Raw genomic sequence first — 27,967 nt, 5'->3', positions numbered from 1 at the left:
GTAGTTTTCAGTCTAGAAGTCTTTCACCTCCTTGGATAAGTTAATTCGTAGATATTTTATTCGTTTTGGGTGCTATCGTAAATTGAATTGTTTTCTTAATTTCTTTTTCAGATTGTTCACTGCTAGTGTATAAAAACAACTGATTTTTGTCTATCTTGTACCCTGCCATTATACAGAATTCGTTTGTTGACTCTGGTAGTTTTGTGTGGGTTATGGAGGATTTTTCTATGTATAGGAGCACGCCATTCGCAAAGACGACAGGAGAGGTTCCCTGTTTTGGGTCGCTGCAGCTCCTGAGTCTTGAATTAGCATGCACAGCCTAGGCCGGGGAAATCCGAAATCGGCGGGAGCCTTTCTTTGCAGGCCAAGCTCCAACCGGCAGGAACACAGCGACTCCTCCAGGCCCATGCAGGGCCGGCGCTAGGCCCTAGGATTTTCCGGGACGTGTGAGGCCCGAAAAGGGCAGATTTCCGATCAACCCAGCCAAATGCTCCCAGACAGAGGAGAAGGTTGTTCTTGGAGCCGCAGGCGCTCTCCTCAGAGTGGGCGGTACCGGGAGCGTCAACGAGGGCACAGCTGGAGGGAATGCTGACTCGAGGCCGTGGGGGTCTCGGGCGGAGTCTGGGCGTCCTCAGAACGTGGAGTCCTCCGATGAGGTGTGCGCCTCGCCACCCCTCCCGCCTGCTCTGTGGCCAGTAGGGGGCAAGGCACCAAGTCCAAAAGGTAGAACCATACGGTGTTGCCGGGGGTGATCAGGCACAGGAAACCCGTTTTCTGTTAGGATTCGAATTCAGACCCAAGCAGGCAGGCTTCCATCACCGCACCAATCACACCACGACCACTGTGCTCCACCAGGGACCTAAGGAGCTGTGGTCGGATCCACGTTAGCCCAGCCGTCTTTCTCCTTTGCAGCTTTCCTCCTTCACGCCTCTCAGACCCGACACCTGCACCCGCAGGCTGAGGCCGCAGCACCGCCTTGGGTGGGGAGTTGAGAGCCGGACGGGGTGGTGCCCTCCTGGCCTTTCTAGGACTTTTATCTGGTTCTAAATCAGCTGCTAGAAGAAAGGTTTTGAAGAACAGACGATCTGAAAAGTCTAGGTTCCTCCAGGACTAAACACAGGTGGCATAAGAATTCTCGGTCTACCCACCACCGCGGGCCCCGGCGGCGGGCATGTATTGGGCGCCTGCTGGATGCCAGGCCCTGCTCCGGGCGAGGGGCTGCCTGGTGAGCAAACTCCGGGTCGTGCCTCGTGGAGCCCTTCTCTGGAGGCGCCCAGAGGGGGCAGAACGGTGGGGACACAGCCGGTTGCTGTCCTTCCCCCGTACGACCACCCGGACCTTGGAGGGGGACTTGCGGTGAGCGCGACGGGTGAGGCCGATCACGAGTGGGAAATGGAGGACTTGAGCCCGAGACAGGCGGCAGTCGTCTCGTGTAGAGGGGCCGCTTTCGAGGCGGCCAGGAGCAGGCGAGGATGGATGGTCGTGGGCCCGGCGTTGTTCCGTCGGAGCCCCCAGCTCACTCGGGCTCGGTGTCCACGGTCCACGAGACTCAGTGTCTCTGAGAGCGCCGGCGAGGTTGGATAAGATAAAGACATTTGAATCTCTTTTCCGCTGGGGTTGGAAGGGACGGGGAATACATTCTGATTCCAGGATGTTACCAGAATGCCTCGCAGCCGCTCGTCTCTGTGGCGCAATCGGTTAGCGCGTTCGGCTGTTAACCGAAAGGTTGGTGGTTCGAGCCCACCCAGGGACGGACTTGGCTTAGAATCTGATGAGCGAGGTCTCAGCTGTCGCTTTTATGCGCCTGCCGTTTCAGTTCCTCCCCAGCGCCCCTCTCCCGGAATCTCCACCCAGCTGATGATCGCCGCCTGCTCCCGGTTTTTACCTGGTGCCCGTGGTCTCTTTGCACCACCTGGAGGGCTGCCCTCACTAAGTCATGTGTCTTGTACGTTCCAGGACACCTGCCAGAGGATGAAGGCACACGCACACGGGTGGCGGCCATCCCTTACGCAAGCTGCGACGTCATAAATCAAGCTCCATGGCACCACCTGCGCGGAGTATTCACCGCCCCATCTCAGGACGCCTCAGCCCTTTCATTTGGGACTGTCGCTTTCTACTGAAAGTGATCTGCAATCAAGGCAGAGTCAACGCAATTCCTATTCAAAATTCTTTCTTCTGCGTTTTCGAACTGTTCGCTCTTAATCCCTTGCAGTACATTTCCTTTCAGACAGTGTAGTTTTCACTTTACGTTAGAGCGGGTCTTTTAAAGATGTGCCCCGTGTGTGTGTACATTTAACTGTTTGAAGCTACGGAATACACTTGGAATAAATGTTTTGATGTCCTCCTCTGGTGATTTTAACATCGGTGTCAGCTCTGGGTCACTTGCAAATGACCACCGAGGTGTCTCTGCATTATGGAGAAGGGTCATTTCCCCTGGCTCTTTGGATACCTCAGACTCTGTGATGGAATGCCAGGCATTTGTGAAGGGTGCCTTGCTGGAGAGCTGTGTGTTCCTGGAAACGCTGAACTTTGTTCATGGACGCACTTAAGTTACTTGCAAACTGTTTGATCGTTTCCGGTCTTGCTTCTATGATTTGCGAAGTGGTTCCGAGCAGCGCTCAGTCTGGGGCTAACGAGCTCCCGCTACTGCCGCAAGACATTCCTCCTGAATACTCTACCCCCTGCCCTCCTGAACTACGATGTTTTCTGGTTGCGGTTGGTTGTTTGTTTCCTTCTAGTCTGTCCGCTTGGGAGGAGGAGCACTATCTGTGCGAGCCTTGGTCCTGTCAAAAATTTCCGCCGACCTCGGGGAGTATTCCTCCGAGAGCTGCACGGAACAGGACGGTGCTGCCCGGTGGCGGGGGGCCCTGCAGTGCCTTCCTCGCTAAATTAGTTCTAGCATCTCCCCCCTCTCTGGGAGTCTGTCCTGCGGACAGCAGCTCGTTGGGCCTGGCTGGACTCACAGCTCGGCTCTCAGCGTAAGAAGGCCCACACCGGATTTGTCGTCGTGTGCTTTGCTGGGGAAACTCTCCCGGCAGTAAAAAGTGGAGGCATTGCTTCCCCTCCCGCAGGGACCACTCCCTGCCCTCTTTCATTAGATGGGCCTGTCTGCGCGCCGCGTTTTTGTGCGTTTGTTTGAATAAACTGCGTGGTGGGGCCGCTGCCGCTGCCGGGCTTCTCCCTCACTGCGACGCTCGTGAGCGCGGGCTCCAGGCACGCCGGCTTGAGCCGTTACCGCACGAGAGCTCACTTGCGCTGTAGCGCGTGGGATGTTCGCCGCCGCCCGGAACTCGAACCCGTGTTCCTTGCATTGGCAAGCGGATCCCTTTCCACGGCATCACCGCGGAGACCTGGACGGCCGGTCTCCGGGAGAACTTTCTTTTGCACGTTCCCCGGCTGGTACTATTACTGTTGTTTGAGGCAAAAGCGCAGATGCCGTTGCCGTTGCCGTGCCTGCGTGCGGCGCGGCGTAGCACTCCCGTTTCAAAGTACAAGGCAGGAGAGCAAAGTACCGAACCGCTCAGCGTCTCGCAAAGCACAGAGCAGCTGAAGTCGAACTCGTTAAGTACTCACGCAAACTGTTTGCGCTTGCGCGGAGAGCTGACACTCACTTCTCCCCCAAAAGGAAAACAAACAAACAAAATAAACTCGGCTATCGCGCACGCTGCCGTAGCAAGCAGCGCGGCGGTGCCCCCGGCACCCGCACGCCGAAGGTTCCACAACAACAGGAAGAAAAAAAAAAAAAAAACACCAGGAGAAAACAGCGCGCGACAAACAGTAGCAACAGACTCTCTTCACCGAGCTATCTGCATAGAGTACGCGGCCCCACAAGTGTCGTTGCCTCATTCTATCGTTAGCACACTGGTTGCCAGGGGAGAGCGCGCACGCAGTCCCCCACTACCACAAATTACGCAGTCGAGTTTCCCCTATTTGGGGAAATCGCAGGGGTCAGCACACTCGCAGTGCAATGAGTGAGCCTCACCCTGGGAAAACCACCTTCATGATCATGGTATCTCCCCTGCCAGGTAAGTATGAATCGCTTTCCCCGCCCCCCCGTACAGCCTTAGACGCCTACACTGTACACACACGCTCCCCACCCACCCTCCGCACCCCCTCCCCTTCCACGCCTCTCAGCCCCTCCAAACGACTCTGCTAATAAAATCCGAGCAACTTCTCGCGAAAACTTCCACAGCCCGGGAAGTGGCTCGCCGGGAATTGTACCCCTACGCTGCAAGATTTACATAAGCCAAGCCCCATTCCTGACCTCTAAGGCGGCTCCTCTCCTCCAACCCCTGCCCTGTCCCCGCCCTGCCGAGATGACCAATGGGCGGGCCGGCTGCTGAAGGGGGAAGTGACGTCATCGTGCCCGCCCACTTCGGGAGCCCACCAAGCCGAGGTAACACGCCTCTTACTCTTTATCTGAGATACCGGCGGATTTTGCCAGCCGCCTCGAATTCTTACCTTTTGTCCTGCGTTACACGCCGGGGAAAGGAATTCTGGGATCGTGTGTTATGCTGATCCAAAATGTTTTTAAGAAATAAAGAAGTTGTAAAACAATGGATACAAGTATATATTTATGTATGTGTCTTGTGTGTAGACATGTAGATTCAGGGTTACATCTCAGAGTGCTACTCGGTGTATTTTCTGCGCACGTCCTTCCTACTTCAATCTCGTGGTATACCAGGGACCATGTTTTTCCTTTCCTCACCATACAGAATACAAGAAATGACGATTCTGAAAAAGGAGCTGATGACCAGAATAAGGGATAGGAAGATGACCTGTTTGCTTGAAGAGCGAGGTTGGTTTTTTCGTTTGTTTTCTCCACCTGGGTGAGACTGGGCTAGACCTGAGGGCGGGGCGAGGGGAGGCTGAAGAAGGCAGCCAACTTGTGTTTTCAGACCAGAGAGCAAGGAGCGGAGTGACTTGATCCTTGAGGGTGCCTTTGGCTCAAGGGGGACGCTGACTCTTCCGGAGAATCTTGGAGCCGACAACAAAGGAACTCAGCACCCAGCTAACTTCCAGGAAGAAGCTTCCTTTCCTCCCCCTGCTTTTCCCCTTTCCCCTCCTTTCTCTCTCTGCAGCCATCAGAAATAAACTCTGGCTCATTTCATCTGAAATATGCTTTATTCCAGGGATAGTAATAGCTCAGAGAATCTCTGAAAAAGATCTCTAGAAAAATCTCTAGAAAAGATAAGGAAACAGATTATCCCCTAGAGCCTCCAGAAGGTAAGGCAGCCCTATTGACCCCTTGATTTTAGTCCAGTGAGACCTTTGTTGGACTCCTAACCTACAGAACTGTAATATAATAAATGTGTGTTCTTTTAAGCCACTAAACTCATGGTCACTTATTACAGCAGACATAGAACACCAATTCAATAAGTGTCTAGCACATTCACCTTAGCAGTAATAAGATGGGGGACATAATGAACCCTATATCAATCTGCAGGTCGTCTGTCTGTCCTAGGTTGACAGGTCAAGAGATACTGGTACATGTTTAAAGCATTACATTAGGTATCTTTTTTCCTTTCCGTTTTTTCCCTAAAGGACTCTCGCCCTATTTCCTGCACAGGTGTACCCAACATGGTTCTCACTGGAATTACAGCAAATTGGAAGACAGTGGTGGTGACACAGGTTGATTTCATTTGCTTTTAAGAATGGGTTCTAACACGTAGAGGGAAAGAATATAATTTATGGAAAGTTAAATACCGTAGAATCCTCCATCCCAAAGATTCATTTTTTGCAACCATTTTTAAAAGAATTTTTTTTTTTTAGGGTGAAGAGCTACTTTTCAAAGGATGAAACACAAGAATGGCTTTTAGGAATTTTCCCCCAAAGTAATTTGTGACTGGATCCTGTTGCCGAAACTTGGCCTCTGTTCACCGGTGCCAAAGAGAAATGCGGAGACAGAGTTTTGGGTGAAGTAGAAAAGAGTAGCTTTTATTGCTTTGCCAGGCAGAGGGGGCCACAGCGGGCTAATGCCCTCAAGACTGTGTGACCCACCCTGGAGGGCGTAGTGAGGAGCCTTACAGTGTTCGAGGAACAGGGCGTGATCAGCTCGCAGACAGTTCTCGGATTGGCTGGCATCAAAGTGAAGTTTCAAGCGTCATCAACCTTCTGGTTTCAACCAGTCCAGGGTCTATGTGCTTGTGGGCAGCACTTTCCATCTGGAGGGGGTCTGCTCCCTGTAAAACCACTTAGGAGTGTGTGTCAGGCCTTTATCTGTAGCTTCACTGAGCCGGGAGTTCGGTGATTCTGCCGTGTGGCGGATTTATAGTCTACACTGCTGCCCGTTCCCCAGCCCAACAGCTGTTCTTTGTTTCTACGCCTTCACATTCTCGAATCATTAACTCTCGAGTCAGCACTTTACTTCAAAAGACAAGGGCACGGGGCCTCGTACACGGTTTCAATCCAGACCAGGTCTGAGATTTACACGATGCATATGCTGTTGTTTTCATAAATGTTAACGTCCTTAAAATGAAGCTCTTAAAAGCATTATTTGAGTTCTCCATTGACTACAGATTACACCATCAATGCCTTCCAGCCCTGGCAGCACCGGGAGGAAGGAAGACTTGCCGGGATGCTTGCATCACCACAGGGCAAGAGGTCCTCAAATTTTACTGCTTTATCTTTAAGTAAGACTTCATAGTTCGGCTGACTTTTCATCCATTCTTGCTGATCCTGCCAGTGAGTTCCTCTGTAGTGACAGCCAAAGGCACTCATGGAAAATACTTAACCAAGCGTAAAGGCAGAAGTCGAGGTCACTTCATCTACTACGGAAGTGGGGCATGTGTCTACCTCAGGCCTGAGTCTTTTGGTAATTGGTGGCGGTGGTGGTGACAATGTTTGAGTTGTTTTATTTTTTATTTTATTTTTTATCTTTATTTGTTTATATTTTTGGCCACGCCGGCGGGGCCTGCGGGACCTTAGTTCCCCGACCACGGATCGAACCCCTGCCCCCTGCAGTGGAAGCTCACAGTCTAAACACTGGACCGCCAGGGAAGTCCGTGAGTTTTTTGTTCATGTTGTCGTTCGCTTTAATTTCTCAACCGTTACTAGGAAATAATTGTGGAGCAAGTGCTTGGTTTTAATTCTGGAAGGCAAAAGAACGTAACTAAGGACTTTTCCCAAGGAACGCTTTGAGATCTTTATGTCAATTTGTGGTGTGACTTACCCACTTTTCAATTAAGGATTCTTAATTAAAGGAAAACAAGCTTATTTATAGGTTTGAATCAGTGTTATAGAACAATAGGTTTTCGACTGGGATCCGCAGCCCACCCGCATCAGAAACGTGTGGTCTGTGTTTACGTGAAAAACTGCAGACTCTAGGGCCTCACACCAACGAGACCTCCGGGGATTGGAGCCCAGGAAGGAGGTTCTGTAATCTCCACAGCTGATTCTCAGGCACTCTAAATGTAAGAACTGCCCTTTAATATTTTTAGATAAGGGGATTGTTACAAAATGACAAGAGGGTAAATCATTCTTTTAAACTTAGACTTCAAGCGTTAGACAGTGAGGTGAGCTCTTCGTGACAGTTTGTCTTTCCTATTCTTCCCCACTCAGCCTAGGGACTCGTGCAGAAATTAGAGACAAAGTAGGGGAAGAAAAACGTATTTCTTTACACACAGTTTGCTTTAATAGCCACCGAAAAGATTGTTTCATTTCCTCTCACTGACCCTGTCCACCAGTTATGTTGGCCTTTAACGTATCGCTGTAGCAGCATGTATAAATATATATCATACATTTACTCACACATACACACCTTCGAAAGCACTGTGAAGACACAGACTAGGCTTTAGCACAACTGGGGGCCGCTCACATGTCACTTAAAAATGATCCCTGGTTCATTTACACAAGACTCAACAGGCTTGGTGTGGCCAGTAGCCCCCAAGTCCCAGGGAGCAGTTAGGATGACAAAATCGGACAGTATATTTAGAGTGAGGTCAGTACACTTCTTGGAGATCATAAAAGAATAGAAATAGGAGGTCTAGGCTAAGCACGAGGCGGCATCTGGGAGTCGCTGCTCTCACCACGTGGATTCAAAGAACTCAGGTGTTGCGGTGCAGACCGACGCCCAGCCTGACCGTGACCCGGCTGCGCTGGCCCCGGGTCAGGTCGTGGGGCCCCTGCCCACACTGTCCCGCAGGGCACCGCTGCTCAGTCCTGAGCTCCTCGATCTGCCGTGGAGCTCCAGCGTGGGGACCGCATGCTCCATCGCTGGGAAGCAGGTCCTATTTCCCCTGAGTTGACCCTCAGGATGAGGCGAGAAGTGTGCTGTTGCTGGTGCCCAAGCCCCCCAGAAGCGGTGCCACAGGGTCCTCTACAAACTGTGCCTGTTTTGCTCCGTGCTGGGCCCGGTGGACCTTGCCTGGTTATTCCTCAACTGCAGGAGAGGCCCTCTGCCTTTCGTCCTGCCCCATCAGGCCACGTCTCTGTCTCCTTCCAGACCCTCCAGCAGGGTCGAAGAACTTCATGACAGTGTAAAAGTTTGAGGTGTCTCACTTGTGGAAAAGCCTTAAGATCTGTTTAAGGAGAAGGTGGGTGACTTCATGATAGCCCTACAGAAATTAAGACCTGTTGGCAAACTATTTCTCCTGTGAATTCTTTATGCACCGAAGAATGAACAATGAGAACTCCGCTGAGATTTTCTTTTGGAAGGAGATAGGTAAGTGGTATCAGGACATGTGTAGACAACTTAAGAGTGACTGCTGAGGGATTGGTTGCTATCAATGGTGACCTTCACAAGACCCCAGGCAGCCTTGTGTATTAGCATGGCCTAGGCAACTGGAAGGCAGGTGCCCCCAAGATTCCATGACCCCCCCCCCGCTACCAGTTCTGTTATTGCAACTCCAGATGGTAACCTCGCATGCTGGGTCCTCCTCTGTCACTCCTGTCTGAGTGTGAGCTATAGACGGTGCCTTTGGCTCTGAGCGCTGGCATAATGAACCTTGTTTTTGCGGTTGCAAACCCTCAAGTTTCGCCCAACAGTAAGTTAAGAATTCCAGTTTCTGTCATCTCTCAGTCCTGATTAAACTTACGTGATTTCACATGTTTTTAATCCATCATATGTTTGGGTTTCTTCTCCCCAGTCCCTGGCTCTACCTTTTCTGCCACATGTCACCATGGCAGTATCTCTTGGCCCTTTATCTGATCTGAGGGTAGAACTTACACTCACGGAAATCAACCAGGAGCTTCAGTTGTAGCTGGCAAAGAAGAAGCAGGACTTCCAAGACCTCCCAGAGAAATTCCTTGTATCCCAAGCTACTGCCTACTCCCTGGCCAACCAGCTGCAGAAATACAGTTAAGTCCTAGGGGTCATGGCCACCAAAGTGATGAATGATCATGGTCTTCCCTCTGAGAAACAAAAACTCTCCAGACTTTGTCTCCTATTCCCTTTGTCATTTTGAATTTCATTCTGACCACAGTCCAGGAAAGGTAGAAGTGGCTATTTTACCCTCAGTTCCCTGAGGATGGGAAAACTCAGGCACAAAGAGTTGAGCCACTTTTCCAGGTTTGCGGTGAGTTGTAGGTTGAGATTAGAGTTAAAATCCCAGATATTGATTCTTGGTTCAGGCACTGAACTGCCTGTTTCTCTCAGGAACAAGCTAAACTGTGTCAATTGGAATCTTTTCTGTTCTGTATCTGATCCTGCATCACTGTTGGCTAAACGACTGGGACTGATGAACTCCATCAGTTCAGGTTTCCCTGAGGTCCCATTGGCAAAGCCCTGTGCTAGTTACACTGGGGTGACATGGTGGTTACACACTGGGGGAAGCAGGGGATAGTACCTGCTTAAAAGGATCTTAAGGATGAGTCTGCTTCTCACTGAAACCATGGGCTACCTGTTTGAGTTGTAATGAATAATGAGGAAATTCGGACAAAGCTCTGACAATAGTCCCTGGCACAGTATAACACAGTAAGTTCAAGTTCTACTATGTCTAATAACACAAACTTTCATAGTATTTGGGCACATTTTTTTTCCAGGTCCTTATGGTTTCATGTATTCTCTTTCACACAAGTGTATCCAGGTGGGTTTTTTACCTTTGAGATACTTGTCCATTACTGAAATCCCAGCACAAGGGAACCATCAGTCCTATAGTCCTAGGGGTCTTCCCAACCACACAGGAATCACCAGGAATGCCCCTGCTCAGCGTTTCACCTACGAGGCTGCAAGTATTGGTAAGTGGCCCAGGATTCAGTGTCAGTTTGCCAAACACCAGTTCATCTTGTCTAGTTACTTTCTGTGCCCTGGAGCTTCTGTTTCCTCAGCTCTAAAACAGGGAGTAACCGAATGCCATGCAGGTGGGAGGCTGAGGAATCAGATGTGGAAATCCCTGTGTAGAGCCTGGTACTGAGGTTACATCTGTCCTTGGGATGGACCCTGCCTCTTCCCTTGAAGGCAGTGACCACAGCAGCCTGTCCAGCTTTCCCCTGAGGCAGCGTCTCTCTTTCCTCAGAGTATGAAGCATTTAAGGACATCATTGAATCTGTGCTGAGTGAGAAGCTGCTGTTTGAGGCGCTGAGGCTAGCAGAGAAGCTGGCAGAGAAGGCCAGGCAAGCTGAGAGGTGAGATAAGGAGGGCAGAGATGTTCATGGCAGGCACATGGCACAATATTTATAAACCAGCAGGAGAACACCAATTGGTGAATTACGGACTCCAATTGTTATTCAGAGCCTCATTTACTCTGCTTTTAAAAACACTACTGACTTAAAATCACATATCATGAAATTCACCAAATTCAAGTCAACAGCTCAGTGGCATTTGGTACCCTCAACAATGTTGTGCAATCAATACCTCATTTACCTTTAACTCACAACCCCCTCCTGACTGACTACACCTTGTCATCCATTCTTGGCCCTGTCATTCTCACGTTTTTTTCCAATTCACACCAGCTGTATCTGTCCACACTCCTTGGGGCTGTTCTCACAGAAATCCCTAAAAGTGCGTCATCTTTGCATTTTAAAATTGTATCTTCTGTCCCACCTTAAGACATGTGATACCCTAACTCGAAGTCAGGCACGAGAGCTGACCCAGTTACGGCGGACATTACGGGAAGTGAAAGATGACTCTGTCCTACTCCAGCAGCACCTCAAGGACCTCCTCACCCACAACGACCTTGACAACCACCAGGGGCAGGGCTTCTAAGAGCGGCTGACTGAGGGACACAGGCTGGCAGAGCACCTTGCCCACAAGCTCAGCCCAGCTAAGGGGGCCACAGTACCTGATAACACTGAGCTGCTCCAAGGTCCCCTGCTCACAAGAGACTCCACACCTGCACTAGGAATGTTTTTTTTTTTATCAGCTTTCCTGTTTCATGTCCCGTTTGGGGCTATGATAGGAGCAGGACTGGCTGAGTGGGAGAACAGAGGAGAAATGCACAGGGTGGAGGGCGTAGTATTCCAACTGTCTGATTCCTCCCTGATGAACCATGGCCTTTGGCGCAGGAGGCAGCATCCGCCCAGTGTTAAAGCACAGAAAAGACGATGTGACAGGAGGCAGGTTATTAGAGTGAAAGGAGCCCTGGACTAAGCATGAAAGTTCCCAGGGTTCAGCCTGAGGGCGGCTGTCTTTAGTAACAGTGAGTGAGTGAGTGATTTTTTCCTATCCCAGTATCTGTTTCCTCTTCTGTAAAATGGATCAAATAATCTGTTGATGGTAGCTGTAGTGATGAAATGGGGAAATATTTACGAATGCACTGCAGAAAAAAGAAAGCCCTTCACTGTGTGGTGCTAGATAAGGTGCTTGATGTAGTCAGACTTGGTGTTGGGAAAGCTGTTTAGACTGGACCACTTTCCATAGAGAGACTTCCCCTTGATAACCAGCAGAAGCCACCTGGAAGAGCTCAGGATGTTCCCAGGGGGAGGGATGTGGGACATGGTTCTTCTCCTTAGAGAAAGGAGGGGATCTTGTGAGAGCTGTGAAAGTTCATAGAGCCTGTGTCTTTGGCAGAATTTGTGTCAGGATGGATGATCCAGCTGTGGAAGCCAAGATGGAAGGCGGACAAGTATACAGTGATATAAGGGAGAAAGGACACTTTAAATGTTTGTCCAATTCCAGGCAGAAGGTGTCATGATGATGATCCTCTGGTTTAGTCAGACTGCCTGATGGATCGGAAATCCATGCTAGGGCAATTGTTTAAAGACAATGCACTAGAACTTCCATACGGTACTAATTCATACCTAGGTATTTATGAGTCTGTAACCATGTGAGTTGCTGTGTTGGGAGTGAGTGAAGTGGCAAGAAGCTAACTTCTTGGATATTTCTGAATTTGCAGAAATTCGTGAAGATGAGGAAGGTGAACAAGCACAAGAGATACTCACATCTAGGTAACAGTGAACTAGCAGGAGCTGGTAATGGGTGGGTAAATTATGGACAGGGTCACAGAAAGAACAGTGAGGTCAAGAGAGTCACAGATGCCAGACGCAAGGAGAAGCAGAACTGCAGACTGTATTGATTTACTTCGCTCAACCCACATGGAAATGGCCGTGTGAACTTGGTCGTCTGTTGTCTCCGTGCTACTTGTATGTACGACCCAAGGTGAATGCACCCCCCTTAGGATTTCCTGCACACACAGAATATCTGTTCTCTCCTAAAGGAACTCCAAGGTGAGATAAATATCTACTCCTACACAGTTGTTTTAGGTCCTTGGGAGGAAGGTACCTAGCAAAGGAATTAGTAGAGAAGTAACCAGAAAAATTAAGCATCAGGACAACTATCTAGAAAAAAAAATTGGTTGTCATGTGACAGTAGTAAGAGAAAGAGGCCTCGGAGGCCTTTCTATTCCTAAAAAGAAGGCATAATATCTCTGGGAGTCTATAATGCCTTAATAGCCGTATTCACTGGACTACTTTATCTTAAATTGAACATGACTTAGGACCACGGGGGTAGCATCTGGTATGGAAGTTCTTTTGTGTTTCATGTTCCTGAAGGTACCATACTGGGATGGTTGAGTCTCACTCCTCATCAGACGTTGTGTGGCCAGTGCACGGAGCACCTGCTGGTCTCCCTCTCCTGCCCCATGGCAGCCACACTCCACCTCACGTACAGGAGGATAGTTCCTTCCGTCTTTAAGGGGACTGCCCTTTTGGTTTCTCTGACACTCCCGATGCCTCCCATCAAAACCAGGCAGGGCAGCTTGGGGTCGGATCCTCTTTGTTTAATTTTCTGTCATCCCTCTCCCACCTGGCACAGCGTGGAGCTGCAGGAGGTTGAAAAGAAGGAAGTGCCTCAGGAATCCCAGGATGAATGTGTTTTGACTCCTTCAATTCTCCAAGGAAGTTCTGACTGCAACCAGCCTTACGGTGATGGCAAATTTGCACTTGATGAATCAGAAGTGGGCCCTGCTCCGGATGGAGCCTGTGGTTGCTCCCATGCTAAAGAGGATGAAATTCCAACTGATCTCCCAAGTAGCCTCCATATTTGTTCCCCACACCTGTGTAGACTGAGGAAGGTCATCTCTGAAGATAGTCCCTATAGACACATCTTGCTTAAATCAGGGAAAAGGATCTATTATGAAACACAGACATCAGGTGGCTCAGGGAGCCTTTATCCCTTTCTAGGCCCCAGTCATGCCTGTGTCACCCTGGCACCAGTGTCAGGCATTTGGACCCAAATCAGGTGTGACAAACTCTCATCCACCTTGGGTGGAAATCTACAGGAGGTGTTTGTCAGACCTAGTTTGGATCAAATGTGTCTTGTCACCTGCAATGACCTAATTTTTGTTGTTTTGTACAATGTCCCTGGCCTTTCTATCCTTATCCAGATACAACGGCAGGCTTGCATATACATCAGGAGAGGTTGTTTCCCTGGTTTCACTGCTCTCAGTCCCAGTCTCCATCTTCTCTATGTTGGCTTCTAACTGTTAGCTAAGCAGTCATCTGAAAACCAGGACGGACACAGCTGTACCATTGCCTTGTTTGGATGTTTCCATGAAGCAAGGCTGGGCTCTGGCAGTCCCTTCAGCCTTGAATGGGCATGGTTTCTGTGTCACACCAAAGATTCTTTTTTGGTTTGAGGGTTTATACAATTCATCCATCACTCTAGTCTCAAGTATAAATTCCTCTAAACCATCAGCAACCACATAATCTGATGGGACTAACCAATATTGTAGAAACAATTCTAGAAAATAACTCAGCTCATTTTCTAGGATCACTGGGGAAAATATATCATTAACTATTTATACAGCCTCAGAACAAAGGATGTTGGGAGAGCACTCTATCAGATCAATAAGAGAATTTCCCTGATGGGTCTGGGGTCCAGTCTAATTCTAAGACTTAAGTGTCCTGGAATGTCTCTGCTAATGTATTATGTTCTTGCACTGAGAATATTCACGTCCTGTGGTGTGTTCACTGAGTAGGTATGTGTGAGACGTGATTTACTTATTGTGACCCACTGTCTCTGAATTTCTTGCTAGACAATCAAAATGATCATAAACAAGTGGATGGACAAGAGCCAGTATCCCCCAGGTAATTCTGAAGATCTGTGGGCTGTGAATGTCAGTGGTGACAACAGGAGACCTCAAATCCAGGGAAAAACAGAATTACTAAATGTAACTCTTTCATCCATTCAGTCAACAGTCAAATATCCCTTTTAACAACGTTGTCTATTTTTATTGCGGTAGTTGTGTGGGTTTCAATTTATTAATCCTTCAAGTATAGTAACGTACAGTGAGTTGACCCTGGTGAAATAGCCAAACTTGGGAGTTCCTGTAATCAAGTGTTCTCTCCTGTGTGGTTAACAGCAGGGTGAGATTCATATCGCCTTGTGCCTGTTTGGCATCAGCATGTTGGTAAATATTTGATTGCAAGTGAAGAAACTAGAAGAAATTCATATTATAACAAAATGTTGAGAAAATAGTTCCTGAAGGCAGAATATCTAGAGTCTATAATTCCTCAAAAGCTGTATTCACTTGGGCACTGCATATACAGATCAACACAATGTATGCAAACAAGTTGGGACCACTCTCTTAGTCTTCTGTGTGTGCTGGGGCTCATGACTATAGCATGCAGGGAGAGTTCAGTCTCCTCCCTCAACAGCTGGTTGTGTGGCTAGAGCATCTGCTGGTCTCTCCCTCTCCCAACCCATGGAAGCCACACTCCACGTCACATACAGGAGGATAATTATTTCCTTCTTTAAGAGGACTTCCCCTTTGCTTTCTGTGTCCACTCCCTATGCCTCCCATCAACACCAGCTAGGACAGCATGGTGTCTGCTCCTCTTAGTTTAATCTTCTGTCATCCCTTTGCCACCTGACACAGCGTGAACCTACAGGATGTTGAAAAGAAGGAAGTGCTCCAGGAATCCCAAGATGAATGTGTTCTGGCTCCTTCAACTCCCCAGGAAGGTTCTAACTGCTACCAGCCTTACACTGATGAAAAATTTGCATTTGATGAAGAGAAAGTGGGGTCTGCTCTGGATGGAGCCTGTGGTTGCTCCCGTGCTAAAGAGGATGAAATTTCAACTGGTCTCCCAGGTAATCTCCATTATCTTTGTTAGTATACTCTGAGAGAATTAATCTGCTTAGATAGACTGTATGCTTACATATTGAAGCCTGGTTTGAACCAGACTCTACAATTGCATTTAAAATAAGACATTCTACAAGTTAGTGAACTTTTCTCAGTTCCTAGTCTTGTTTGTCCCTGTGGCAAATCACTGGAACGAAGGCAGTCCTGCCAGACTCACATGTACATTGTGGCACAGGAAGTAACTTTGAGGCCTCCTAATTTTGAATGAATGTCTTATATCACATGAAATTCTCTAATTTTCATTCCTGAGCAATGTCCCTGAGTTCCCTTACGTGTCTGAGTCTGATGGCAGTCTTGTTTCTATCTTTGGAGATGTCACTACATTGATTCACTTCTGTCAACCCACAGTCTATCTCCTTTCATTTGTGTTATCTTGTCCAGAGTCTTCTGAAACCAAAATATAAACCCCACTGTCACACTTGGTACATTTCTCTGAAGCAAGGCAGGGCCCTGGAACTTCCCAAGCTGATGAATGGCCATTGTTTCTTTGCAGCTTTGAAGATTCTTTTTTTTTTTTTTTTTTGCTTTTATACATTTATTTATTTATTTATTGGCTGCGTTGTACCTTTGTTGCTGCGTGTGGGTTTTCTCTAGTCACGGTGAGCAGGGGTTACTCTTCGTTGTGGTGCGCGGGCTTCTCACTGCGGTGGCTTCTCTTGTTGCAGAGCATGGGCTCTATGTGCACGGGCTTCAGTAGTTCTGGCATGAGGGCTCAGTAGTTGTGACTTGCGGGCTCTAGAGTGCAGGCTCAGTAGTTGTGGCGCACGGGCTTAGCTGCTCCGTGGCATGTGGGATATTCCCGGACCAGGGCTCGAACCCGTGTCCCTTGCATTGGCAGGCAGATTCTTAACCACTGTGCCACCAGGGAAGTCCCTGAAGATTCTTTTGACTTGATGGTGTGTAGATTCCACTCCCATCTAATCTCACTGTATAATTCATCTAACCCATTAACAAACAGCATTTCAGATAGAAAAGGCTGACTATTACAGCAACGCTCTAGGATGGCAGCTGGGTATTTCCCCAGGATCTGTGGGGAAAAGGATTTGTTTAGCCATTTGCACAGACTCGGGACATAGGATACTCTGAGGATGACCTGTCATATCAAGGACATTTGTCCAGTGGCTCAAGAAGGAAACCCAGTGCCTTCTTATGAGGCTCTCTTTGGGGCCTCCTGGGCTATTTCTCTCACAATAGCCTGTTATCACACTGTGAAGACTGGCACAGGATTGGGCATTTGTGAAGGGGTTTTGCCTGATGTAACTGTCCTGTCAATTTATTTGTAGAAAACCAAACTGATCACAGTGACCCGCAAGGACCAGTGGCTATTGCCACAAGGTAATTTTGAATATTTGTGGCCCGTTAATACAGTGATGACGTCGGCAGGCCTCTGGTCCAGGGAAAAGCAGGAAGTGCTGAATATATTGTATCATCAATTTTCCCAACCACGAATTATCATTTTTTGTAATGTTCTCTGCTTTCATTGTGGTACTTACATTGTTTCCCATTTCTTATTAACTTCTCAAGTTTATAACCCAAGCCGGTTGACCCAGGTAAACTAAGTCAGAGTGAGTTTTTGGCACTCACTCGTTATCTCCAGTGTGGTTTATAGAGCGAGGTGCATATCTGTTTTCTGCCTGTTTGGCGTTAGCATGTTGGCATGTATGTCATAGCAAGAAATGTAAATAGACCATAATATTACTATACCATGCCACAGTATTTAGAGAGGCCTCGATGGCATGAGATTTCTGGGACACCAGAATGTCCCAAAAGCTGTATGCACTTGCCCGTTCCATGTGACACTCAATGCAACGTAAATGAAAGGGTGAAAGCCACTGGTACGTGTCTCTATATGTTGTGAGTCATGACTGTACCATCCAGAGATAATTCAGTCTCTTTCTTCATCAGCTTGTTATTTGGCCAGAGCACTGAGCACCTAGTGTCCTTTCTATCTCCTGCCCCTGTGAAAAAACACACTCTGTCCCACACACAAAAGGGAGTTTTTCCCTCTTTAAAGGATCAGGCCTTTGGCTTGCTTCACCACTCCCTTAAACATGCCATCAGAACCAGGTAGGACTCTATGATTGCTGATCCCTCTTGGGTTAATCTTCAGTCCTGCCTCCCCACCAGGCTCAGCAGGGAGCTGCCACAGATGGTAGAGAATGGTGTCGCATGGGACTCACTGGATGAATACTATTTGATTTACTCAATTCTTTCTGGTCTGTCAGACTCCTTCTGGCCTTATTCAAGTGCTGCCTTCTTCTCATTTGAGGAAGTGGATGTCTCTTATGCTCGGGATGTAACCATTGAGTATTCTTTATCAATGTGATAAAACTCCAACTGGACTCCCAGGTAGACTCTGTATTCTTTGTACCCCACGCCTCAGGCAGTGCTGAGATTTGTCATCCCTGTGTACAAGCTCTGTAGACATAGTGATTTGAATCAGGCTCTATGACAGAGTTTCAAGCACAGACATCAGGTGGGTCAGGGAGCTGTGCTCTGTTCTTCATCCAGGCCAAGCCTATGGGTCAGGCCCCCAGTTAGATAATGGATCCAAGGCAGGTGTGACAAACTCACTCACTTGCAGGTGTGCAAGTGCACAGGGATGACTGTCGTTTTTCCTGATTCCCATGAAATGTCTCTTCCTACATACAAGCCCCCTATTTTCATACCCAAAAAATGTCCCTTGAATTTCTGTGCCTTTCCAGAGACGTTGACAGCCTTAATTCCATCTTTGGATTTGTTGTTTCACTGGTGTCACTTCTGTCATCCCCAGTATCTGTCTCCTCTAAGTTGGCTGTGTCAGTGAAGCAGTCATCTGAAAACCAGGACACGAAGACCTCTACCATCACCTTGTTTGTATGTTTCCATGAACCAAGGCAGAGCCCTGGCATTTCCCTACCCCATGAATGGCCAAAGATTCAGCGTAGCAACAAACATTCTTTTTTTTTTTTTTTTTTTTTTTTGCGGTACGCGGGCCTCTCACTGTTGTGGCCTCTCCCGTTGCGGAGCACAGGCTCCGGACACTCAGGCTCAGCGGCCATGGCTCACGGGCCCAGCCGCTCTGTGGCATGTGGGATCTTCCCGGACCTGGGCATGAACCCGTGTCCCCTGCATCGGCAGGCGGACTCTCAACCACTGCACCACCCTGGGAAGCCCAAACATTCATTTTGATTCAAGGTTTTGTAGATTCCATCCATCATTCTGCTAAACCAGCCAGTGTATGATGAGAAAAGCCTGAATATTACACTATTCTGTTAGAATGCAGGTGAGCTATTGCCCACAATCTGTGGGGAAAAGATGTGTTTAACTTTTTATTCAGACTTGGAAGAGGATACTGTGGTGAGGATCTACCAGGTCAGGGAGATCTTGGCTGATGGCTCAGGAAAGCAAACCAAGGCAGGTATATAAGACACAACGTGAGGCCTCCTGGAATATTCTTCTTAAAATATCCTATTGTCCCACTGGTGATGTTTTTGTCCCCAGGGTAGTATTGGATACTGGATTATTATCGTACACAGGATGATCTGCTTAGTGTTTCCGGCCCGGTCTGAATTTTTTTTTTTTTTTTTTTTTTACAACTTTACTGGAGTATAATTGCTTTACAATGGTGTGTTAGTTTCTGCTTTATAACAAAGTGAATCAGTTATACATATACATATGTTCCCATATCTCCTCCCTCTTGCGTCTCCCTCCCTCCCACCCTCCCTATCCCACCCCTTAGGTGGTCACACAGCACCGAGTTGATCTCCCTGTACTATGTGGCTGCTTCCCACTAGCTATCTATTTTACATTTGGTAGTGTATATATGCCCATGCCACTCTCTCACTTTGTCACAGCTTACCCCTCCCCTTCCCCATATCCTCAAGTCCATTCTCTAGTAGGTCTGTGTCTTTATTCCTGTCTTACCCCAGGTTGTTCATGACATTTTTTCTCTTAGATTCCATATATATGTGTTAGCATATGGTGTTTGTCTTTCTCTTTCTGACTTATTTCACTCTGTATGACAGACTCTAGGTCCATCCACCTCACTACAAATGACTCAATTTCGTTTCTTTTTATGGTGGAGTAATATTCCATTGTATATATGTGCCACATCTTCATTATCCATTCATCCGATGATGGACACTTAGGTTGTTTCCATCTCCTGGCTATTGTAAATAGAGCTGCAATGAACATTTTGGTACATGACTTTTTGAATTATGCTTTTCTTAGGGTATATGCCCAGTAGTGGGATTGCTGGGTCATATGGTAATTCTATTTTTAGTTGTTTAAGGAACCTCCATACTGTTCTCCATAGTGGCTGTACCAATTCACATTCCCACCAGCAATGCAAAAGTGTTCCCTTTTCTCCACACCCTCTCCAGCATTTATTGTTTCTAGATTTTTTGATGATGGCCATTCTGACTGGTGTGAGATGATATCTCATTGTAATTTTGATTTGCATTTCTCTAATGATTAATAATGTTGAACATTCTTTCATGTGTTTGCTGGCAATCTGTATATCTTCTTTGGAGAAATGTCTATTTAGGTCTTCTGCCCATTTTTGGATTGGGTTGTTTTTTTTTTTTGTTATTGAGCTGCATGAGCTGCTTATAAATTTTGGAGATTAATCCTTTGTCAGTTGCTTCATTTGCAAATATTTTCTCCCATTCTGAGGGTTGTCTTTTGGTCTTGTTTATGGTTTCCTTTGCTGTGCAAAAGCTTTGAAGTTTCATTAGGTCCCATTTGTTTATTTTTGTTTTTCTTTCCATTTCTCTAGGAGGTGGGTCAAAAAGGATCTTGCTGTGATTTATGTCATAGAGTGTTCTGCCTATGTTTTCCTCTAAGACTTTGATAGTTTCTGGCCTTACATTTAGGTCTTTAATACATTTTGAGCTTATTTTTGTATATGGTGTTAGGGAGTGTTCTAATCTCATACTTTTACATGTACCTGTCCAGTTTTCCCAGCACCACTTATTGAAAAGGCTGTCCTTTCTCCACTGTACATTCCTGCCTCCTTTATCAAAGATAAGGTGACCATATGTGAGTGGGTTTATCTCTGGGCTTTCTATCCTGTTCCATTGATCTACGTTTTTGTTTTTGTGCCAGTACCATACTGTCTTGATTACTGTAACTTTGTAGAATAGTCCGAATTCAGGGAGCCTGATTCCTCCAGCTCCGTTTTTCATTCTCAAGATTGCTTTGGCTATTCAGGATCTTTTGTGTTTCCATACAAATTGTGAAATTTTTTGTTCCCTGTCTGAATTTATCTGTAGGAAATCGTGCTGTTCTTGAGGAAGAGGAAGGCCAAGACCTTATCTGTTCTAGGTAACTATGAAGAAACATGGGTCTTAATTCAGTGGTGACATCTGGTCATATCAGATGCAGGGAAATCTGAAAGTGCTGAATATGCCTATTTCTTCCATTCTGACAACCACAAAGTGTCCCTTTTAATAATGTTGTCTGTTTTCACTGTGGTACTTGTATAGGCCCCTTTATGAATCCCTCTCAATTATAGTAACCTACAGTCAGTTGATGCAGGGGTACTAATCAGCCACCCGATTTCTTGCAGTCTCCTGTTCTCTCCTTTTTATTAAAACCAGCATGAGATGCATATCTGCCTCTGCCTGTTTGGCCTTACCACACTGGCAGGTATTTGATGGCAAGGAAAGGAACGAGAAAAAAAATTCGTATCACATCTCAGTATTAGAGAAATTGGCCTTGAAGACACAGGACTTCTAGGAGCCCATTATGCTGCTAGAGCCTGTTCACTTGGCTGCTACATGTAAATTTCACGAAAAACTTATGCTATAAGTTGAAGCTGCCTTTACGGTTTCTGAAAGGCGTGTTGTGATGTGACTGCTGTGTACTGGGGTAGTTCAGTCTCCTTCCTCCTGGGCTCGTTTCTGATCAGTGGCTCAGAGCATGTCATGCTCACTTTCTCGCCCCTCCCTCTCTCTCCCTTTCCCTTTGCAAGCACCCGCCGGCCCCAGATAGAGAGGGATTGTTATACCTCCCTTTATGGGGACTTCCCATTTCTTTTCTGTGACTGTTAGGCAGCTAGCTACAGATGAGCAGCAGGGGAAGGCAGAGGTGGAGACTCAGGATATGTGAGCCAAACAAGGAGGGTCTGAGGCACAGGTTGCGGTCAGCACGTCCTGAAGCAGCAGGAAGCACCTGGCCGAAGGGGAATTCCCCAAAGCACGCAGGCGCAGTTTGAGCCAAGCGATAACCGTAGATAACCCCAACCTCATTATGTCATCATTATAATAGAATTTACATGTGGTTTCAACCCCCCCCCTCCCCGCCATGGGCTTTTCTTAGCGAATTTGGGTGAAGACATGGAATTATGGGTAAAAGCATGCTCACTCAGTATAACCCGTCACTCACGTGACGGGACCTTGTCACTGGATCTTAACCCAATTCCTACCCTTAGGTTCAAAGCGCTTATAAACACCCCGCGCCCCTATAGCTGGGCTGGTTTCACATCGCAGAAGCCAGTCTGCGCTCTCTCCGAGAGTGTGTCTATGCTTTAAGTAAATTTTGCTTTGAACTTACACCCGAAGTGTTCGTCTGCAATTCTTGGCTTAATATTACAAGGACCGAGATGGCTGGTCCAGATTCATCTATTGACCTCCTCGGTTGAAACTCTCCAACACAACGCACACCAAACCCATAACATGACCGGTCCCTTAACCCTCCCATCAAAACCCGCCAGGACTCCGTGTTCCTGAATATTTGCTGTTTAATCATCAGTCCTCCCGACCCCACAAAGCTCAGTTTGGAGCTGCTGGCGGTAGAAGAGAATGAAGTCCAGCAGGACTCACTGGATGAATGTGATTTGACTGGTTCTATCGGCCATCGTCTGTCAGACTCCTGTACAGCTTACACAAGTGCCTCATTCCAATCGGATAAAAGGGAGGTCTCCACAGTTCTAGACTAAGTGGTGAGTACTCCCATTATAAAGAACATTAAGATCCTAGTAGGTCACAAGGTAGCATCTGTATCCTTTGTATCCAACAACCAGTACAGGCTATGAGCGGCATCCCTGTAAACAGGTCCTCAGACTCATGTTGATTTGAATTACGTTCTTGGATTTAATTTTTAAAAGGCATCCATCATGTGCCTTTTCATTCTTCTTGTCCCAGGCTGACCTCTGTCACCTGGACCCCCCTCACCAGTGCAGGCATTCGGTATCAAGTCAGACTAGAGAGGGGAAGCGGAGGGGTAAGGGCAGGATCTCGGCTGCCACCGTCTCACCTGCAGGAATTTGTGTAACAGACCTCATTTTTTCAAGATAAGGATCCTCATACTCATGAAATTATGTTGATAATTTTATTTCTTGAAGTTTCTTACAAAGTCTCTGGCTTTCCACACGTTTTCAGTCTGCTCCATATTTGCAGTGTCTGTTATATTATTCACCAGCTCCAGGCTTTTTCCCTGGGCTGCCTACCTCCCTCGGAAGCATTTGCATACCAGATCCTGAATATAAAATCCTGTCCATGCCCTGTGATTTCCAGGAAGCCAAAGATCTGTCTCTGGTGTCCCATCCTTCAGAAATAGCCATGGTTCTCCTCCTTTGTGTAGCAACAATGAGCCTTCCACGTGTGGGTTATAGTTTCAATCGTGTGTGTAGTCTCAGTGGTATAATCTCATGGAAACTATCCGCAACCTGTACACCTGATGGGGTTATTGGCCTAATTTATGAGCAAGTTCCCCTTGGGCAGCAGTTCATAGGGTGTGGAGATTAAAACCTGGTTTGCGTTACTTCTTGGGCTATGTTTTTGACTTTTCTTCTATGAGAAGTGTTTGCATTGTTAGAAGCTTTACTCATAAAATCATCTTGAAAAGGTAGAAGAAACCCCATTGTGTATCGGACTATATCTGTCTTCTTTTATAATTAAATTGGCCATGAAAAATCATTTTTGTTCAGTGTGTGCCTTTTCACATTGGGACCATCCTCTTTCCTGTTTCCCGTTCCTCCTGAGGTACAGAGAAGCAAAGGCTTTCTCAGGATTATAGTAGTTCACAAACCAGAAATGGAACACGTGGTTATTGTGCGCCTGTTGTGTACCATGCACCTTACTAAGCAAGCTCCATGTGAGCCATAACCCATCCAGTCCTCGGGGGACACTCTCAGGTTAGGTGTGTTATCTCATGGTAGAGCCGAGGGCACTGAGGCTCAGCAAGGTCCCTTCACTTGCCCAAGACTCCCGGCCACTGGGCTGTGGGACACTGGCCTCTCCTTGGCCTGACTCCCTGGCTCAGGCTCTGTTCGCTCCTCTCAGCAGTTGGACCCGTCAGCGACTAAGAGAGGATGTTGCTCACATTTTCCTTTTTGCCCTGAACCAAATGATTTGAAACTGTCTGAATCTTAAACACAAAGTTGCCAGACTGGCGCAGAGCACTCCTGTGGTCCCTCGCTCAGATCTGCCAGCTCCTAATCCATCAGTGCACTTTGTCCCGTGAGCAGAGCCGGCTGCTCATCCAGCCCCTCCAGGCGAAGCCACAGCTCCACGAGGCTCTCCGTGGAAAATCAGCAAGGGCTGAGAGGTCCATGTCTCTCAGCGCCTCCTGCCCCCAGAATTATCTGCTCTCACTCAGGGTCCAGGGAGGCCTTGAATTTGCTGTGCTGGTGCCCTTAAAAAGGTGCAGAGCTCTATCTCAGAAACACCAACAGCCGGGTCTGAGTTTCCATGAGGAGGAGAAGAAATTCTCAGACACACGTCTCAGAAGTGAGATGTGTGTGATATGGCACAGCCCTGCCAGGCCATCATTCACAATGGGCCAGGAAAGGCCAAATTCCCCCCACAGATGGGCTGAGAGGAATGAATGGAACATGTAACTGATACACAGATCCACCTGTGTCTGGGTTCTGATGATAACCTGAGGACAGTGTGGCTAGCTGTGATGCAGCAGCATGGGCACAGGTTGTTGGGTCTGCCCCCATCCTCTCCGTACAAGGAGAAACCCTGTAGAAACCATACTAACACTAGATTTTTAAATTACAACTTGACCTTCTATTGGAGGCTTCCCCACACAGTAATAATATTGGTCAGTACTGTCGATGTTTGATAAAATGTTTTGTCCTTTTCCCATGCAAATGCAAAGAATATTCCAAGCATAGGTAGACAAATAAAGTTACATGATGAAATTACGCAGTGAGAATTAAAAACAATCCTAGACATTGACTCAAAATCACATTGGAGAATGGGAACACCAGGTTTTGACAGTTCTTTCACCCACCAGATTTGTTAAGAGGTTTTACCCTTCAGCCCAATGTGAATTATCATAAAATCTGATTCAGTGTCCTAAAATTGATGATTAATGATTCATGAACTCTGCCTGGAAGAAATAGGAAGGGCACGCTGGACTGAGAGAAGTGCTTGTGGAAAAAGCCCTGGAAGCTCAGAGAGGCTCCTGGTGCTGGGTTGGGGTCGGGGTGGGACCAGCCAAGTCCAGGAGGATTTGTAGAAGGGAGTTGTGGGAAGTGATGTTGCAGAAGAAAGAGGGGCAGAAGACAGGAGGACTACAAAGGCAGGTGAGGAGTTTAGAGTCTGTGTAGTAGAGGAGGGAGGATGGATTTCCACAAGCCGAGGAGCATGTGATGAAACAGGATTTGGGGTTAATAAGACAGGTGACCTCTTGTAGTGTGGAGAGGACAGAATCAAAAAAAGCAGTTAGAAGGAGATTCGTTGAATCGTTGATGAGAGTCAGACATGGATGCTCTCTGGAAGATTAAGTGGTAACAGATATATGAGAGACACTTTAAAGAAACAGTTAAACAAACCTCGCTGAGGATGAGGATATATGGGGGGGGCACAGCAATGTGGAGCAGGTCCTGTGGGCCATGACCCCACCTGAGCCTGACCTGGACTGGATGAGGACACTTCATACCTTTGGTTAGCCCACATTCTGAGAATATGTGTTCATTTCACAGGAGAAATATCAAAATAGTTGATTAGGAGCACTTTCCAGAACCCACTGGAGGGGTGTGTAACATAAGGAGTGTGCGTTGTATCATCAATCTAAAGAAACACAAATTCTGATTCTGCCGCCCTTCTGTACCTAAGCTCCCAATGAGGGATTCAGGCCTCTACTACACTACTTCTACCTGCTAATACCATCCGTCCCCACTCTGCCCCATGTGACAATAGAATATACACATGTATGGGTGAGTGGAAAGGTAGACAAAAATTAAACGTAAGGAAGTTCGAAAGGTTCCAGAACTGTGAAACATTCTATTAACTTGGTCCATATACTGTAGATTCTCAATTCCTTTTTCTATTGGTACCTGAAGGCTTTAGGCCATACTTCTTCCCCTTTTCTTTTATTCTTGTGGGTAGATATCAACAACTCTTTCTCCCCCATGCCTTGAGGCCTGTTTAGAGTCTTCTCTCTAGGCTACAGGACTAAGGCTAATAGCTGAATAATAGGCGTGACCTCATATGCCATCCAAAATCCTCTAGATTCAAGTGGGTGATTTTTCATTTCAAGGATGTTGCAGCCTAGCACCTGCCATCTCAGCATCCCCAGGCACAGCCATAAAAATGACATCTCCTTCATGTACGTGATGTCTGCCTTTATTGTCTGGGTTATTGGGTGGTTTCACTCATAGGCAGGGACATCAGAAATGGGTGTTCTGGGAGGGATTAGCTCAGGAAAACTTGGATTGGTCCTACTGAACCCTCTTTTCCTTTCAGGTGACACCTGGGAGGACTGTCACCAAAGGCCTTTGAGTTTCCAAGGCCCAGGGGTACAAACTTCACAAGCACAGCTGCAGAAAAGCACCCACATGACCAATTATCTGCAACTGTAGCTGGACCAGCATTTCAATTGTGGGCACAGCAAAGCCACACTCGGTCTTTCCTCCACCATCTGGGACTTTACTGCCAACCCCGATTCTGGAAGCCAAGGACCACTCTTCCTAGGTAAAAAATAAAAGGGGATTAGGAAGCTCTAGTTGTCTCAGGGTTGAGGGTGGAGGGGGCAATGGGGCCTTTCCCACACCCACTGTAGGTCTGGTTGAAGTCTGTGATGCTCTACCAGAGTGAGGTGAGCAAGAGCCTGGGATTTAGGACCAGCTCTGCCTCAGGCCCTGGGTTTGCAAACTGCTGATTGTTTCACTGGGCCAAGTTATTTATCTCCTTAGGTACTCACATCTCACATCCCTCATCTGAACTCTTGAAAAATTATATCCCCATTCCATGGTTGTTGGGAATATTAAGCAACATGATGTCCAGAAAGTCTGATCAGTAAAAATGGTTTGATAACAACTATGAATATATAACATCTAACCATTGTGTCTTTCTGGTGCTTTAACACTTACAAAGTGATCGCACATGCGTTGTTTCCTCTGAGGTAGAGCACTTTTTTGATCCCCACTTTCTCTGGGACTCGTCTTCCCTTGCTTCCTCAGAAAGGTACGTTGGCCAGTATTTTCCTCTCTTTTCAACACCCACCCTCAAGTCAATTTTCCCCTGCTAGGTGCTCTCAGTAACAGTGTATTAGTAACATTCTGTAGCAATGTAAACCCTGGCCACACAACTCAGCCTCCAGTTTAGTTTTCATATCCAGGTTATTTTCCTTTTTTCCCCTCTTTTTAAAATAAAGGGCCATCCTCACCCATGAGGTGTACTGATCTCTCTATTTTATGAAACTCCATTTAATTCATCATCTTCACTCATCCCCATGGCCATGTCCTCAGTTTTCTTCTCCTTGGGATCCACCTCTGCTCAGATTTTCTTTTTTTTCTTTGTTTGTTTGTTTTTGCGGTATGCGGGCCTCTCACTGTTGTGGCCTCTCCCGCTGTGGAGCACTGGCTCCGGATGCGCAGGCTCAGCGGTCATGGCTCACGGGCCCAGCCGCTCCACGGCATGTGGGATCTTCCCGGACCAGAACACGAACCCGTGTCCCCTGCATCGGCAGGCGGACTCTCAACCACTGAGCCACCAGGGAAGCCCAGAACTTTTTCTTTTCTTTTTTTTTTAAATCAGTTTTATTTTTCTTGACTTTTTTTTTTTTTTGGCATTTGGGGACATGTTTGCTCTGTGGTAGTCTTACCAATACTGGGTAGTGTTAGGAAGATCAACAAAAAGCAAATATAAAAATGTCTCCATTGGTTTCCACTCACCATAGACTTTCAGATGGCCTTCCTTGTTCCTGGACACTTTCCTTACTTGATGACCCTCCTGCGTGCGGGAGTAAGTCATAGTAAGATCATGCAAAACAACGGATCCTGTTGGCTGTGGTTTTATCTTCAGAGCTGGGTTTGGATGCTTCCATTGGAATGAAGAACCCTCCCAAGCTGGAAGGTGAGGTCTTAGCTGCCAGCAAACATGAGTGTCTGGTCTGTAGCAAGATTAATGCCTTAAGTGTCCTGAAACAGATTATCACAAGAAAACTGCTGTTCAGCAAGTGGAGACTAGCATGCCAATTCCCTGGCCTTCAAGCTTAGGGTACAGAGG

At 47.2% G+C, this 27,967-nt stretch overlaps 1 protein-coding gene, 1 long non-coding RNA gene and 2 other non-coding genes across 4 annotated transcripts; 3 read left to right on the top strand and 1 right to left on the bottom strand.

The window, feature by feature from the left end:
• The first annotated feature begins 1,679 nt into the window (after positions 1-1,679).
• TRNAN-GUU lies at positions 1,680-1,753 on the top strand. Its single transcript has one exon. It is a non-coding gene; the product is annotated as a tRNA-Asn (tRNA).
• A 2,116-nt stretch (positions 1,754-3,869) lies between these two features.
• LOC116745130 lies at positions 3,870-4,033 on the bottom strand. Its single transcript, XR_004347281.1, has one exon. It is a non-coding gene; the product is annotated as a U1 spliceosomal RNA (small nuclear RNA).
• A 168-nt stretch (positions 4,034-4,201) lies between these two features.
• LOC116755179 lies at positions 4,202-11,095 on the top strand. The gene is made up of 5 exons (XR_004350256.1): positions 4,202-4,396; positions 4,716-4,798; positions 4,899-5,631; positions 5,773-10,563; positions 10,988-11,095. It is a non-coding gene; the product is annotated as an uncharacterized LOC116755179 (long non-coding RNA).
• Positions 11,096-12,284: 1,189 nt separating this feature from the next.
• Positions 12,285-26,341, top strand: LOC116762018 (neuroblastoma breakpoint family member 15-like). Its single transcript, XM_032648689.1, has 8 exons — positions 12,285-12,348; positions 12,402-12,603; positions 13,190-13,299; positions 14,412-14,463; positions 15,255-15,469; positions 20,777-20,828; positions 22,257-22,446; positions 26,204-26,341. Exons 1-7 carry the CDS (start codon positions 12,285-12,287, stop codon positions 22,441-22,443), a joined length of 882 nt encoding a protein of 293 aa, XP_032504580.1. The 3' UTR covers positions 22,444-22,446; positions 26,204-26,341.
• Positions 26,342-27,967: the final 1,626 nt, after the last annotated feature.

The sequence above is a fragment of the Phocoena sinus genome, chromosome 1, assembly GCF_008692025.1.
Source record: "Phocoena sinus isolate mPhoSin1 chromosome 1, mPhoSin1.pri, whole genome shotgun sequence".
NCBI classification, from domain to species: Eukaryota; Metazoa; Chordata; class Mammalia; order Artiodactyla; family Phocoenidae; genus Phocoena; species Phocoena sinus.
This window is presented reverse-complemented; position numbering and strand designations above follow the sequence as displayed.

Coding starts and splice junctions, on each gene's coding strand:
- LOC116762018 (XM_032648689.1), top strand. CDS start 12,285: ATGAGGAAGGTGAACAAGCACAAGAGATACTCACATCTAGGTAACAGT. Junction 15,470..20,776: donor AATTTCAACTGGTCTCCCAG/GTAATCTCCATT, acceptor ATTTATCTGTAG/GAAATCGTGCTGTTCTTGAG. Junction 20,829..22,256: donor CAAGACCTTATCTGTTCTAG/GTAACTATGAAG, acceptor TTTAATCATCAG/TCCTCCCGACCCCACAAAGC.